This window comes from Phocoena phocoena, chromosome 9, assembly GCF_963924675.1.
Source record: "Phocoena phocoena chromosome 9, mPhoPho1.1, whole genome shotgun sequence".
NCBI classification, from domain to species: Eukaryota; Metazoa; Chordata; class Mammalia; order Artiodactyla; family Phocoenidae; genus Phocoena; species Phocoena phocoena.
In genome coordinates, this window is record NC_089227.1 from 10,255,911 (window position 1) to 10,272,674 (window position 16,764).

At 38.5% G+C, this 16,764-nt stretch overlaps 1 protein-coding gene across 1 annotated transcript in view; it reads right to left on the reverse strand.

Moving 5' to 3' along the window:
• Window positions 1-16,764, reverse strand: part of HECW1 (HECT, C2 and WW domain containing E3 ubiquitin protein ligase 1) — a 253,203-nt gene that overhangs the window by 172,515 nt on the left and 63,924 nt on the right. The window contains exon 4 of the mRNA XM_065883673.1: window positions 5,490-5,565. Within this exon, the coding sequence (XP_065739745.1) occupies window positions 5,490-5,565 (76 nt within the window). The remainder of the gene's footprint in view (window positions 1-5,489; window positions 5,566-16,764) is intronic.

Below are 16,764 nucleotides of genomic sequence, written 5' to 3' on the forward strand. Positions count from 1 at the left end.
ATGTTTTCTAGGAGAGAATCTCAAGTCAGTCTACCATATCGTTGATTCTAATTCTGTAGTGGTGAGTATGTTCTTACCGCTTTCTAAAAGCTCTCAAAGCTCACTTTGAATTCTGTGATTGCATCTTTTAGAATTTATTTTAAATCTCTCCTTGACTATGATAGACAGAAAAATGGTCCCTCACAGATGACATAATCTAATCCCTGGAACCTGTGAATATGTCACCTTACATGGTGAAAGGGACTTTGCAGATGTGGTGAAGGATCTTTATTGAGATGGAGAGATTAGCCTGGATTATCCAGTTAGGCCCAATGTAATTATGAGAGTCTTTATAAAATGGAGGAAGGAGGGGCAAAATGTGGAGAAAGTGATGTGACAACGGAGCAGAGATTGGAGTGATGCAGCCACGAACCAAAACATGCAGGTAGACTCTAGAACCTGAAAGAGATGAGGAGTGCATTCTTCTCAGGAGGCCCCAGAAGAGTACCAGCCCTGCCTGTCGACACCCTGATTTTAGTCCCTTAAGATTCATTTTGGACTTCTGATCTCCAGAACTGAGTGAATACATGTCTTGTTTCAGGCCACTAACTTTGTGGTAGCTTGTTACAGCAGCAACAGGAAACAGATACACTTGACTTTCTTTTAGCTTCAAAGAACTTCAAAGAAATCCCTTACCATTTTTTTTCATCCTAGACCTCTTACTTAATAGGTCCTGCACTTTCCTGTATTTTATAGAGAGTACAAGCAGACGAGTGATAAATCCCTTATTTCTCTTGAGCAGATATTTGCCAACAAAATACTTGTCTTTTTCCTCTTGAGTGTTATGTCCTTCAACGTTTTTTGTTTTGTTTTTTTAAGGTAGAATCTATTCTCCACACATTCTTCAAGCCATACTGTCTATTCTTTATCCATGAGTAGGTTGTGTACCCCTGGTGTTGTCCATCTTTAGTTAGTTCGGTTGTCCAACAAGCTGCTATTGGAATCCTCGTCCCTACTTTTACACCTGGAGAGGACCAGCATCTAGTCAACTTTTTGATACTTTGTGGGCTTTGCTTAGCTGTAGATTTGATGATCTTTTTATCTCATCTTTCATTGAGGCATGGAATTGATTATGCTACTTTAAGCAATATTTACTTTTATTTTTCCTTGACAGACGTAGTGAATTAAACATATACATATTCAACTACAAAGCATTACATTTCCACGACCATTCCAGGCTTGCTTCTTCAGTTGCTAAGTTTACATCTCCAGTCACATTTCATTGCTGGCAATTTTTTACTTGAGGTAAGTGTAAGAAAAATGATATATTGGGGGCTGTAGGGGATGAGTCCATCCTGATCACCTTATAAAGTAGCTTTTTGAACCAAGCTGGGGGGTGCGTGGTTTCCTTTCCTGTGGTGAGTCTGTGAGCCCATGTCTACATGGTAGAGCCAAAATGGGAACCAGTGAATGGATATTTCGTCTCCTTCCCCAGCCCCATGCGGTCCCTCCTGTATGGCGTCCCTCTTAGGCTTTAGGATTTTAGTGAGCTTTGGTTAGTGAAAATTCTTCATTTCCGGCAGACAGTAGAGTAGTTTTCCTCAGTTCTACTGTTTCTGAAGGTTTGTACGAATAATTGTTATCAAGCATTTCAATGGGAACATAAGAATAACAAATCAGGAGTTGTTAGTTTTCTGTCCTAGTAATACAAAAGTATTGAGTTTCTTCTTTTTTATTTTCTTTTTAAACCTAGACAGACACATGCTAATGTTGTCAATGGGTTTCTTTGAAGACTTAATTTTTTTAGAGTGGCTGTAGATTCACAGCAAAATTAAAAGGAAGTACAGAGATTTTCCCATATACTGCCTGCCCACACATGCATCTCCTCCCCCATTATCAACATCCCTACCAGAGTGGTATGTTGATGAGTACCACTGATGAGCCCACATCGACACATCATAATCACCGTTGAGAGATACTTTACTTCTTTTCCCAAAATCCATCGTTTACGTTACAATTCACTCTTGGCATTGTACACTCTCTGGGCATTGACAAATGCATTATGACATGTATCCATAATTACTGTATCATACAGAGTATTTTCACTGCCCTAAAAATCCTCTGTTCTCTGCCTATTCATCTCTCCTTCCCCTATCTCCCAGCAACCACTGATCTTTTTATCATCTCCATAGTTTTACCTTTTCCAGAGTGTGATACAGTTGAAATCATACAGTACGTAGCCTTTGCAGATTGGCTCTTCTCAATGAGTAATATGCGTTCAAGATTCCTCCATGTCTTTTCATGGCCTGACAGCTCATTTCTTTTTAGCACCGAATAATATTCCATTATCTGAATGTACCATGGTTTATTTATGCATTCAGCTACTGAAAGACATCTTGATGGCTTCCAAGTTTTGGCAATCATAAATAAAGCTGCTGTAAACATCTGTGTTTGGTTTTTGTATGAAAATTACTCCATTTGGGTAATTTCCAAGGAATGTGATCATGGGGTCATGTGGTAAGAGAATGTTTAGCTTTGAAAGAAACTACCACACTGTGTTCCAGAGTGTCTGTGCCAATTTGCAGTCCTACCAGCAATAAATGTGAGTTCCTTTTGCTCCACGTCCTCACCAGCATTTGGTGTTTTCAGTGTTCTGGATTTGAGCTATTCCAATAGGTACATAGCTGGTATCTAGTCGCTGTTTTAATTTGCATTTCCCTAATGGCATATGATGTGGAGTACCGTTTCATATGATTACTTGCCACCTGTATAGCTTCTTTGGTGAGATGGCTGACAAGATCCTAAGACCTTTGGCCCATTTTTCAACTGGGTTGTTTGTTTTCATATTGTTGAGTTTTAAGAGTTCTTTGTATATTTTGGATTAACTTTCCTTTATCAGATGCGTCTTTTGCAAATATTTTCTCTGAGTCCGTGGCTTGTCTTCTCATTCCCTTGACATTGTCTTTGGCAGAACAGAAGTTTTTCATTTTAATGAAGTCCATCTTATCAATTTTTTTTCATGCATTGTGTCTTTGGTGTTGTATCTAAAAAGGCACCACCCTACCTAAGGTCATCTAGGTTTTCTCCTATGTTATCTTCTAGGAGTTTTATAGTTTTGTGTTTTACATTTAGGTCTATGACCCATTTTGAGTTAATTTTTGTGAAGGGTATAAGGTCTGTGTCTAGATTCATGTTTTTTTTGCATGTGGATGTCCAGTTGTTCCAGCACCATTTGTGGAAGGGACTATTTTCCTCAACTGTACTGTCTCTGCTCATATTTCAAAGATCAGCTGACTATATGGGGGTCTATTTCTGGGCTCTCTAGTCTATTTCATTTACCTATTTTTCTGTTTTTTTCTTTTTTTTCACAAGTACCACACTGTCTTGATTACTGCAGCTTTATAGTAAGTCTTGAAGTTGTGTAGCATCCGTCCTCCAACTTTGATATTCTCCTCAACATTGCGTTGGCTATTCTGGGTCTTTTGCCCCTCATTATAGATTTTAGAATCAGTTTGTCAGAATTCACAAAATGACTTGCTGCAGTTTTGATTGGGATTGCATTGATTCTAGACATTAGTTTGGGAAGACCTGACATCTTTACAATATTAAGTCTTCCCATCCATGAACATGGAATATATCTCCATTTATTTCACTCTTCTTTGATTTAATTCATTAGAGTTTTGTAGTTTTCCCTATAAACATCTTGTACCTATCAACGTTTTGTTAGATTTATACCTAAGTATTTCATTTTGGGGAGGTGCTAATGTAAATGGTATTGCGTTTTTAACTTAAATTCCATTGGTTCATTGCCGGTATATAGGAAAGAGACTGACTTTTTGTATATCAACTTCGTTATTATCACTTCTCAATGGATTTTTAGACACACGTTTGCTTTACTGGGGGCTCACTTAGACATGAAAAGCCTCAGGGGACCATCCATCTCCCAAGGACACTCATGAACTTCATTTCTGTGATCTCAGATCTCTAATATTTATGGCCTACAATATTTGTTGGTTTGATAATAAGTTACGCAATAGTTTTCAAACTGTGCTGAACAGTTCTGTGCCCTACAGTTTCATGCCATTGTGTCTTCACAAAGACCACTTAGGGTGAAATTGAGTGCATGGGGCTCTGAACTCTGTATATCATTTTAGCCAGAGCAACTCAGTTTTTGTTTATAGTTTTAATTTTGCAATTATTTTAGATTCATAGAAGAGTCTACCCAGTTTCCCTTACTGTTAACAGGTTACAGAACTAAGGTACAGGATGAAAACTAAAAAATTAACTAAATTACTCTTAACTATTAACTAATTATGATTAATTAAATGACAGGCTTTTTTTGGATTTCACTGATCTTTCCACAAGTGTACTTTTTTGAGCAGCTCAGTTTTTAATCTGTTTTACCAACTGGATTTCGTGTGAGATTTTATTTAGACCAAGGGTCTGCTAGCTGCTGCTTGCCTCAGGCTTTCCCCCACCTCCACTTTATAAACTCTCAATTACTGCTAGTTAGCCAAGAAGGAAAAGTAGAATGGTAGCTTCTCTTCTCATCATCTCACCTCATCTAAGGAATGCATCTATTCCTTATTGAATCCTCTTGTACCCTTATGAGGTCAAGGGGTGAGAAATGGAATGTTTCTGCCATATCAGTAAACAAAGGATGTCACAGTCATCAGCGACTGCAGCCACCACCCATGGTGAGTTGGTGAGCCCTGAGGAAACTCAGGATTTGAAAACACAGGATACTGGCCCCAGATAGCTGAGGTGCATATCAAAGGAATGCAGACTCTTGCATCTTCCCAAACATAGAAAAGCACTAAATGCTTTAACTTGAGATCATCTGGTTTTCTTTACTTAACAGTAATCTTTTGACATTCAGACTACCTGTCCTTTTGTGCAAAACTCCTATATACACTACCAAGCGTAGGGTAGATAACTAGTGGGAAGCAGCTGCATGGCACAGGGAGATCAGCTCGGTCCTTTGTGACCGCCTGGAGGGGTGGGATAGGGAGGGTGGGAGGGAGGGAGATGCAAGAGGGAAGAGATATGGGAACGTATGTATATGTATAGCTGATTCACTTTGTTATAAAGCAGAAACTAACACACCATTGTAAAGCAGTTATACTCCAATAAAGATGTAAAAAAAAAAAAGAAAATCAGCTGTAACCAATACAATAATAAATTAAAAAAAAACAAACTCCTATATATCCTAGCCCCACCCTTGCCTCCTCCGAGCAGTTCTCTTGGGGTTACTTGAGACGCTACCTCCCCAGCTTGAAGTCCTAAAAATTCCCACCAAATAAAACATAACTCTCAACTTTTAGGTTGTGCATATTTTTGAGGCAACAGGGGAATGGAGCGGATATTTTAAAATTTTGTTTTACAGGTGGAGAAACTGAGGCACAGAGATGTTGAGTAACTTATAGATAAGCGTCAAATTGAAGGGGTCTCCTGACTGTTGACTGACATTCTTACTCACTCCACAAGGCCTTCATATGAGCCATACATACCTGAGAGAGAAAAGCTGATCAGCCTCCGACTTCCTTGCCCTTGCACAGTCTCATCAGAGCCAATACTTTTAAAAATCTGTAAGAAGACAGAAAATGGGAGACAAGCAAAAAAAGCATTGAAATAGATACTTACACTTCAATACAAACATGCTTAATCACAGTTATTTCTGTAGCTACAGAATACAAAGACAGTAGCATCGTGATTTCATTAGGCTACTACTGATTAAAAGAAGCTTTTAGCAACCTAATGTCTTTCCCAGTAATAGAGTGGGAAATGCTAGTGGGGATGAGGGGTACTTTTCAGAGAAACGGAAATCAACAAAAATAACTACTGTAATATTAGAGGCCCTTTATAACCACTTATGTAAACAAGGCCTTTTCACATTCAAATTTGCAAAAGGTATTTATTAAAGCAGACCCTAAGGCAGTAGAATGATAGGTCAATAGATGTTTACTGTTGTAATTACAATATGTTTCCATTAGCAAAGTATAGAGTTAGACTGCTGTGTCTTCATTCCTTCTGATCTGTATTACTACCTAGAGATTCCCAGGAAATTCTGTTTATTAGGGAGGAGACTGAACATGGCATTAAGAAGCTATTCTGAGGTCTCTTTATTTAACTGCCTTCCTGGGATGTTTCAGTTGTTACATGGGTTATCTTCGTCTAGTAGGTATTTGCAAACCAGGTTGCCAAAATCTTTTACTTTCCATCATTGCTCAATATTTATCTGTTAATGGATTAATCAAAGCAGCTAGAGTCCCTGCTTCCATTCTCTTCTAGGCAAGTTTTACTTAGAAATGATTCTGAGTATTTATTCAAAGGCAGGGTTATCTTTGCATATGTTATATATTTGCAGAAAATAATACACAAATCTGAGCATTAAGCAAATCCATACAGTGTCCACTTTTTAGAAGGGAATCTGTACTGAAGAAGCAAAAAATGGAGAACTCGATGACCTCTTGTGCAAAGTCTCTCTGTTTCGAGGTTCTGTGGGCTTGCTCTCTTCCTACTGCCTCTCAGTATTTTTGATGCTGGAAGAGTTGTGACTGGATGTGACCATCATCTTGCCTTATATGAGACTGGGAGTAATGACCGGGCATCACTAGGGCTCACAGCTTTCTCCCAAGGAGAATACAAAGGGATTATTAGAACACCTCCTCGTAAAGCAGGTGCCCCTGGTGGGCCTACATGCTCGGCGGCAGCTCGTGTGCCAGTCTTCTCAGTATGCCTGCTTTTAGGCCCACATGCAAGGGGCATTTCGGGGATACTGGGCTGCTCAGCAGAGGGAACAAATGTGGGTGACATACGGAATGGGGTGAGTCAGAACGCTGGTTGGGCTGAAGTATCAGCCCTCTTCACAATGGACAGCCTGCTCCTTCCCAGTCTGTGTTTGTTCTTCTCTTTGCCTGGCTGACCCTGAGCAGCAGAGGTCAACAGTTCAGAGGCTGCATCCTCAGGATGGACAACTCTCCTAGCTCTCAAAGTGGCCAATGTGCATGGGCCTAATCAGGGTTCAAAATTTCTTCATGTTGAGGACTTTTCTTCATTTTCAAATCTATGCCTGGGCAAAGGCCATGGGAGACTCGGGCGGGCTGGCCACACTCCCTTCCAGTGATGTACCTGCCTATATGGGACAATCACAATTGACTGTTCCTAATTCTAGTTTAAAGATGTCAACATCTGGCTTGTTCCATCTCAGAACATAAGTTCCTCGAGGGCACAACAAAAAGTATACTTTTAATAGAGTCTTGATTTTACACTGTTTAAAAGGTAGGATTAAACAGCACATTTCATGCTAGTCTAAACGAGCTTAAACTTGCAATGATAACAAAGAACAGTACATCTGTTCCTTCTTATTTAAAACATAATTTTGATCCCTCGTATTTAAATATTTTTCTGCTGGAAATTCAAGGTATTTACAAAAAGGTCCTTCATATTTATTACATCGAAACAAGCCTGTAGACAAGAAGATAATGTATATTTTTCAGAAGCTACCAAGTTCAGAGGGGAGACACACATTTAAAACTTCATAAACATTTCCCTAACTCATGGCTTTTTGCTAACATTATTTATCAAGTCATCTCAGCGCCAGACTGATGATACAAAGGGGGAGGCAACAGGTTCTAAACATTTTCCAGGAAGTAAAGATGTTTGGGAAGGTTTTGCATCCTGGCCTTTTGCTCAAGATGAGTTCCAGAGGCTGGTCTGAGGTTCAGAAATCTGCTGCATTACAGAGATATGCTCTAACATTTACTGACTGTGAAAATGGTGTGAAGACTCAGGAAAAATAGTGTCACCCTGGAACAACCTAAGACTGAGGGGAACATCAGGGAATTGCCCATCTTCTCAGGTCTGCACATTCCCTTGGCTTTTCAGCCTGTCTGATGCCCAGTTGTTATTCCAAGCACCGGGCACTGGGTCGTGATGTCCCCTCTTAGATGCAGTGCACAGTGTCACCGTGTTTTGCATGCAACTTATTTCCATAACCAAGCCTACTTGGCAAATGGTTTAACAGATTCAAGGCCGAATCTTCTGGGAGGCGGGGATCAAGAGGGTGGAGCAGGAGTGTGTGGGGCTCACCTCCCCCACAAAGACAGTGAAAATTACATCTACCTGCAGAACAATTCTCACAGAAAACCAACCGGAAACTGGCAGAAGATCCCTTATACAACCAAAGCTGCAAGAAAGATCCCCATGTAACTGGGTAGGATAAAAAAAAAAAAAAGGCATCAGGATGGGACTGGTGCTCCTGAAAGGGATCTGTGAAGGGGGAGTGTCCGCACAGGAAGGCTGTTGCTCTGAGAAATCCCTGTCTGCTGGGAGGTCTGCTGGGACAGACAGGAAGCTGGAGGAGCCTGTACTCCACTTGCAAGGAGTGTCTGCATGCTGGCTTGCTAGCAATAAGGGCAGAGAGAGACTGGTGTTGATGGCTGCCACTTCTCTGTACCTCCCAGCCCCAAATGCATGCCGGGTGGGGCTGCTAGTATATGCATCAGCTAGGCAGTAAAACTTAGGTGGAAGAACCCTGGGAGAGGACTTGGTCTAGCTGCACGGAGACAGCCTAGAGGGCCTGGAGTGTGGACTAGGCTGCCATGGTTAGTGCACTTGAGATAGGATGTGCGTTCACCATTGGAGCCCTACTATCAGAGTGGTGCCGGGTGGGGCACGGGTCCGCCAATGAAGCCCCACTGTCAGTGTGTTCACAGCAAAGTGTGACTCTGGCTGTTGGTGGGCTTTGTGGAAGACTGATAATGGACTCAGATATCAGTTTCCCTGGTGGGCAGCCCCTGGGGAGGAGTATGCAGAGGTTCCTTTCCAGGTTCCTCACATGGCAGCTTGGAGCCAGATCTCGGTGAAAAGGTCCAGGGAGAGCCCTACCATAGAGGCAGCCTGGGTCCCAGGCAGCAGCACAACCACCTCAATTCCTGCAGTCACAATGCTCCGGCCCCACTGTCAGCCTAGCACTAGGGGCTGGGATGAACACAACAGAGAAAGGGATGTGACCTTGGGCTGCTTATGTGCAAAACCACAGACACCTGCATGGGTAGCACATAGGTTTGCTGTGACCACAAGGGCCTCAGTGGATTCTGTGCTCACTCCTTGGGGATATAGGACATACAGCAATGGAACCTTATAAAACCCAACCCTCAGGGCTTCTACTCCAACAATTAGGGAGCAGACCCTGCCCCTGACAAGGCTGTGACAGCCATGCAGCAAAGAGGAGGACCCACCCAACATCTGCAGGCTCTGGATACCACATGAATCACACCTCCTATCAAGGGGATAATGGTCAGAACACTGAGGAAATAGCCCTCACACCAAAAATATTGGACTGACACAATCTACACAGGGATGCTCCCACATAAAAACAGCACTTCAAGACCACAATAGATAACTATTTCTCCTAAATTCATAGAGACAGAGAAATGAAAAAGCAGAGGAACTACTTCCAATTAAAAGAACAAGAAGAATCCCCTGAGAAAACAAAAATGAAATACCTCTCCAGGCTACTGGACCCCAAGTTGAAAAAGGAAGTAATAGAAACACTAAAGGAATTAATAAATATTACCAATAGAAATGCAGATCGCTGTAACAATGAACTAGAAACTATAAAGAGAAACCAATCAATATTAGATAACTCAATTGCCAAGATAAAAACTGATCTAAAAGCAATGAACAGCTGACTAAATAGTGCATAGTAATGAATAAGTGATCTGGAAGACAGAATAATGGAAATCACTCAATCAGAACAGCAGACAGAAAGACAAATGAAAAAAATGAAAGCAATGAACAAGATCTATGGGATTATATGAAGTGTGCCAATCTACACATAATACAGGTTTGAGGAGGAGAAGAAAGAGAGAAGGGGACAGAAAATGAAAAAATGTATTTGAAGAAATTATGGCTGAAAACTTCCCAAACCTAAAGAAGGAAACAGGTATCCAGGTACAGGAACACAAACAAACCCACGTTAAGACATATCATAATTAAAATGGCAAAAGTTAAACATAAAGAGAGGAGCACCAAGAGAAAAACAGAGTCAGTTACAAGGAAACCCCCATAAGCCTGTCAGTTGATTTCTCTACAGAAACTTTGCAGGCCAGAAGTGGGTAGCATGATATATTCAAAGTCCTGAAAGGGAAAAACCTGCAACCTAGGGTACTCTACCCAGCAAGATTATCATTCAGAATAGAAGGAGAGAAAAAAAATTTCTCAGACAAGCAAAAACTAAAAAATACAGTAATACTAAACCTATCATGAAAGAAATATTGAAAGGTATTCTCTAAATTGGAAAGAAGCAAAAATCTACAGGAAAGGGAAAAATCACAATAGGAAAGGCAAATATATAAAAGGACAGAAGATCACTTAAGTAAGCCAGTCCATAGATTAAAAAATAAAACCATTTTTGTAAAAGTGATCATAACCTCAATATAGTAAAAGGATAAACATGAAGATGTAAAATAGGGCATCAAAACCACAGAATGTGGGAGAGGGGAGTTAAAAAATATGGATTTTAGAAAAACGTGTTTGAACTTACATGACTATCAGTCTAATCAAGTAGATATAGCTATGAGTTACACTTGAAAACCAAGGTAACCACAAATCAAAAATATACAATAGATTCACAAAAATAAAAAAGAAAGGAACTCGAGCTTAATACAAAAGAAAACCATCAAACCACAAAAGGAAAAATAAAAAGAACAAACGTTTGTTCAAAGAAGAACAAGGAAGAACTACAAAATCAACTGGAAAACAAGGTTTAAAATGGCAATAAATACATACTTAACAATAATATCTTTAAATGTCAATGGACTAAATACCCCAATCAAAAAACACAGAATGGTAGATTGGATAAACAAACTAAGAACCTACAATATGCTGCCTACAGGAGATCCACTTTAGGCCAAAAGACACAGATAGATTGAAAGTGGAGATAGAAAAAGATATTTCATGCAAATATAAACAACAAGATAGCAGAGGTAGCAACACTCATATCAGAGAAAATAGACTTTAAAAGTTTGGAAAGAAAGACAAAGAAGGACACTATATAATGATAAAGGGATCAATACAAGAAGAGGATATTATACTTGTTAACATATATGCACCTAGTATAGGAGCACCTAGATATATAAAACAAATACTAGCAGACATGAAGGGAGAAACTGACAGGAATACAATTATAGTAGGAGACTTTAATACCCCTCTGACATCAATGGACAGACCTTCCAGACAGAAAATCAATAAGGCAACAGAGATCCTAGAAGACACAACAGAGCCATTGGACTTACTGATATCTGTAGGACACTACATCCAAAAAACTCAGAATACAAATTCTTTTCAAGTACACATGGAACATTTTTTAGGATTGACCAGATACTAGGACACAAAACAAGCTTCAACAAATTTAAGAGGATAGAAATTATTTCAAGCATCTTTTCTGACAACAATGGTATGAAACTAGAAATCAACCACAGAAAGAAAAAGAGGAAAAAAACCCACAATCACATGGAGACTGAACAATATGTTATTAAAAAACCAATGGATCGGGGCTTCCCTGGTGGCACAGTGGTTGAGAGTCCGCCTGCCGATGCAGGGGACGTGGGTTCGTGCCCCGGTCGGGAGGATCCCACATGCCACGGAGTGGCTGGGCCCGTGAGCCATGGCCACTGAGCCTGCATGTCCGGAGCCTGTGCTCCACAACGGGAGAGGCCACAACAGTGAGAGGCCCACATACTGCAAAACAAACAAACAAACAAACAAACAAACAAAAAAAAACCCAATGACTCAACAATGAAATCAAGGAGGAAATCAGAAAATACCTTGAGACAAATGATAATGAAAACACAACCTTACAAAATGTATGGGATGCAGCAAAAGCAGTTCTAAGAGGCAACTTCATAGCAATACAGGCCTTCCTCAAGAAACAATCTTGAGGCCTTCCTCAAGAAAAATCTCAAATAAACAACCTATCCTAACACCTAAAAGAACAGGAAAAAGAACAAACAAAACCCAAAGTCAGCAGTAGGAAGGAAATAATAAAGATCAGAGAGGAAATAAATAAAATAGAAATTTAAAAAACAATAGAAAAGATCAATAAAACCAAGAGCTGCTTTTTTGAATAGACAAAAAAAATTGACAAACTTCTAGCCAAGCTCACCAAGAAGATAGAGGAGTCAAATAAACAAAATAAGAAATGAAAGAGGAGAAATAATAACTGATACTACAGAAATATAGAAAATCATAAAAGACTACTATGACAACAAACTGGACAACCTAGAAGAAATGGACAAGTTTCTAGAAACATATAGCCTGCCACAATTGAGTCAAGAAGAAACAGATAATTTGAACAGACCAATCACAAAGCAAAATAGAATCTGTAAAAACAAAACAAACAAACAAACACAACTCCCTGCAAACAAAAGTCCAGGACCAAATGGCTTCCCTGGGGAATTCTACCAAACATACAAAGAAAAATTTATACCAATCCTTCTCAAACTATTCTAAAAGAAGAACTTATGTCAATGCTTAAACTATTCCAGAAGATTGAAGAGGAGGGAAAAATCCCAAAGTCATTCTATGAAGCCACCATCATCTTGATACCAAAACCAAAGATATTACAAATAAAGAAAATTACAGGTCAACATATCTGATGAATATAGATGCAAAAAATCTCAACAAAATATTAGCAAACTGTATCCACCAATACATAAAAAGGACCATACAGCATGATAAACTTGGATTCATTCCAGGGTCACAAGGATGGTATGACATAAGGCAAATCAATATGATGCAACACATAGTAACAAAAGAAGAGACAAAAACATATGATCATCTTAAGAGATGTACACAAACCATTTGATAAAATTCAACATCCATTCAACATCCAAAATTCAGACAAACCATTTGATAAAATTCAACATCCATTGTATAAAATTCAAAGTGAGTATAAAGGGAATATATCTCAACATAATAAAAGCCATTTATGACAAACCCACAGGCAATATAATACTCAGCGGTGAAAAGCTGAAAACCTTCCTGCTAAAATCTGGAACAAGATAGGGATGCCCACTCTCACCACTTCTCTTCAACATAGTATTGGAAGTCCTAGCCACAGCAATCAGACAAGAAAAAGAAATAAAAGGTATCCAAATTGGAAGGGAAGTGATAAAACTGTCATTATTTGCAGATTACATGATACTACATACAGAAAACCCTAAAGACTCCAAACAAAAACTACTAGAACTGATAAACAAATTCAGCAGAGCAGTGGGATACAAGATTAACATACAGAAATCTGTTGCATTTCTTTGCACTTACAGTGAAATACCAGAATGAGAAAGTTAAAAAAAAAAAGATCCCATTTAAAATCACATTAAAAAACCCCCAACAACCTAGGAATAAACTTAACCAAAGAGGTAAAAGATCTATATGCTGAAAACTATAAAACACTGATAAAGGAAATTGAAGATGATTCAAAGAAATGGAAAGATATCCCATGCTCTTGGATTGGAAGAATTAATATTGTTAAAATGGCCATACTACCCAAAGCAATCTATAGATTTAATGCAACCCCTATTAAAATACCCATGACATTTTCCACAGAACTAGAATAATCCTAAAATTTACATGGAACTACAAAAGACCCAGAATTGTCAAAACAATACTGAGGGAAAAGAACAAAAGCTGGAGGCATAACCCTTCCAGATTTCAGAAAATGATAGAAAACTACAGAAATCAAAACAGTGTAGCACTGGAACAAATACAGGCATATAGATCAATGGAACAGAATAAAGAGCCCAGAAATAAACCCATACACCTATGGTCAATTAATCTATGACAAAGGAGGCAAGAATATACAATGGAGAAAATGGACAGTCTCTTCAGTAAGTGGTGTTGGGAAAGCTGGAGAGCTACCTGTAAATCAGTGAAATTAGAACACTCCCTCACACCAAATATATAAATTAACTCAAAATGGTTCAGAGATCTAAATATTAGATATGACACCATAAAATTCCTAGGAGAAAATGTAGGCAAAACATTCTCAGACATAAATCATAGCAATGTTTTCTCAGATCAGTCTCCCAAGGCAAAAGAATTAAAAGCAATGATAAACAAATGGGATTGAATCAAACTTATAAGCTTTTGCACAGCAAAGAAAACCATCAACAAAATGAAAAGACAACCTATGGAATTGGAGAAAGTATCTGCAAATGATGAAATCAACAAAAGGTTAGTATCCAAAATATACAAACAGCTCATACAACTCAATATCAAACAAACAAACAATCAAAAATTGGGCAGAAGACCTAAATATACATTTCTACAAAGAAGACATACAGATAGCTAACAACCACAGGAAAAGATGCTCAACATGGCTAATTATTAGAGAAATTTATACCAAAACCACAATGAGGTATCACCTCACACTGGTCAGAATGACTACCAAAATGTCTACAAATAATATTGCTGGAGGGGGTGTGGAGAAAAGGGTACCCTCCTACACTGTTGGTGGGAATGTAAATTGGTGCAACCACTATGGAAAACAGTGTGGAGATTCCTTAAAGAACGAAAAATAGAGTACCACATGATTTAGCAATCCCATTCCTGGGCATATATCCAGAAAAACACAAACACTTTAACAAGAAAAGATATATGCACCCCACTGTTCATAGCAGCACTATTTACAACAGCCAAAACATGGAAACAACCAAGTGCCCACCAACAGACAATTGGTTTAAGAAGATGTGGTGTACTGATATACAATGGAATATTACTCAGCCATAAAAAAGAATGTAATAATGCCATTGGCAGCAACATAGATGGACCTAGAGAATATCACACTAAGTGAAGTAAGTCAGGCAAAGAAAGACAAATATTATATATCACTTATATGTGAAATCTAAAAAATAATACAAATGAATGTATATATAAAACAGAAACAGACTCACAGACACAGGAAACTTATGGTTACCAAAAGGGAAAGGGAGAGAGGGAAGGAATAAATTAGGAGTATGGGATTAACAGATACAAACTACATAAGGTAGACAAGCAACAAGGATTTATTGTATAGCACAGGAAACTACATTCAATATCTTGTAATAACCTATAATGGAAAATAATCTGAAAAATGTATATATAATTGAATCACTTTGCTATATACCTGAAACACAATATTGTAAATTAACTATACTGTAATAAAAGAAAGTAGTTTATATCTACACAGATGAACATTTTTTATTACTAGAGTGAGACAATTTATCACCAGTTTTATTCCTTCTTATGTACGCATTTGAGACAACTGTTCATATATAGAAGTAAGTGCAAATACAAGCAGCTTTATTATAGTAATGTCCTTCATTTTCTCTAAATCTCTACAAGCTATGTAAAAAACAAAAACATAGTAATCAATGAGTAAAAATTAATTTACATTGCCTATCCACTGACAATCCCTTTAAGTCTTCCTTCAGCTCTAATGAGAGCCAAGAATTGGAACCATCTGAGTTGCAAATGGCAATCACTGCAGCCACTCACTTTCTCAGCAAGCACCAGGATTCTGAAGTGCCTGCTTGGTTGCTCCCTAGATGCTTTTCCACCCCAAAGCCAATGCACATAATAAGATCTAGAATGGGTGAGACTGATGCCTTTCCTTAACTATGTGTGAAAGAGGAAGAGTGAAAGAAGTTGGAAAAGAGAACCTACAGACCATGGGCAATTCTCAGGCAGATCAATTTCAGGAAAACAAACATATGGAAACTGAGAATCTGGAATCATTGTTCCTGTTACTCCTGGGAATGCCGTCATATATGCCCAGGGAAATATTTACCCCAGGTTGAAAACAGGTGGGATAGGTGAAAGGGGTAACACCTGGTTTTGAGATAGAGAAATACTAACTGTAGATGGTTGAGAACTACCTGAGAGACAGATGCCTAGCTGAGGTGGCAATGATATTCTGAGCATATTTGTGAACTATTTCGCATTCCAGAGATTCCCAGAAATACTTGGCGATAAAAGCTGGATTTCTTGCAGTCAATATGATGGTATCCCAGAGTACTTGACCATGTAAATGAAACAGCATCCAACTTTTAAATAAGAGGAAAAAGCTGTTCCCCCTATCATCTCATGAATCACTCAAAATCAACAAGGAAAAGAAAAACAAAAAGGCAAACTCCGTCTTCAATAAAACCACAAGGTATCTATAACTCTGAGCACAATATATGAAGTGTGGCCTCCATATGCACTGGAGGTAAAATTGGGGTGTGGGAAGACACCAAGTCAAGATGCACAGGACTACAAATGAGGAGAAAAAAGGTAGTACGTGCACCTGGGGATATATTGAAGAAATATGCAAAAGAAAAAGATATTGAAAGGTATACCATGTTCTTGACATGATAACAATTTCAACATGATAACAATTTCAGCACTTTCTTAATCTTTATTTTTATACGATCCCAATGAAACTACCCATAGGATTTAAAATTAGAGAAGCTGACTCGAATTTTTCTATGGGAGAAAGAAAAATCAAGAACAAACTGGATTCTAAAAGGGGAAAATAATGAGGAAAAAATGCTATAGAAGATACTTAACAATATAATGAAGCTAGAGTAATTAAAACAGTGTGGTGCTAGTACATGAATAGCCATAGCAACAAAATAGACTAGAAAGTCCAGAAATAGACCAAAAATGTTTTTAAAAACCATACAGGAATTATAATAAAGGTGAATTTTCAAATCAGTGGAGAAAATATGGATTATTTAATAAATGGTGTTGGGACAT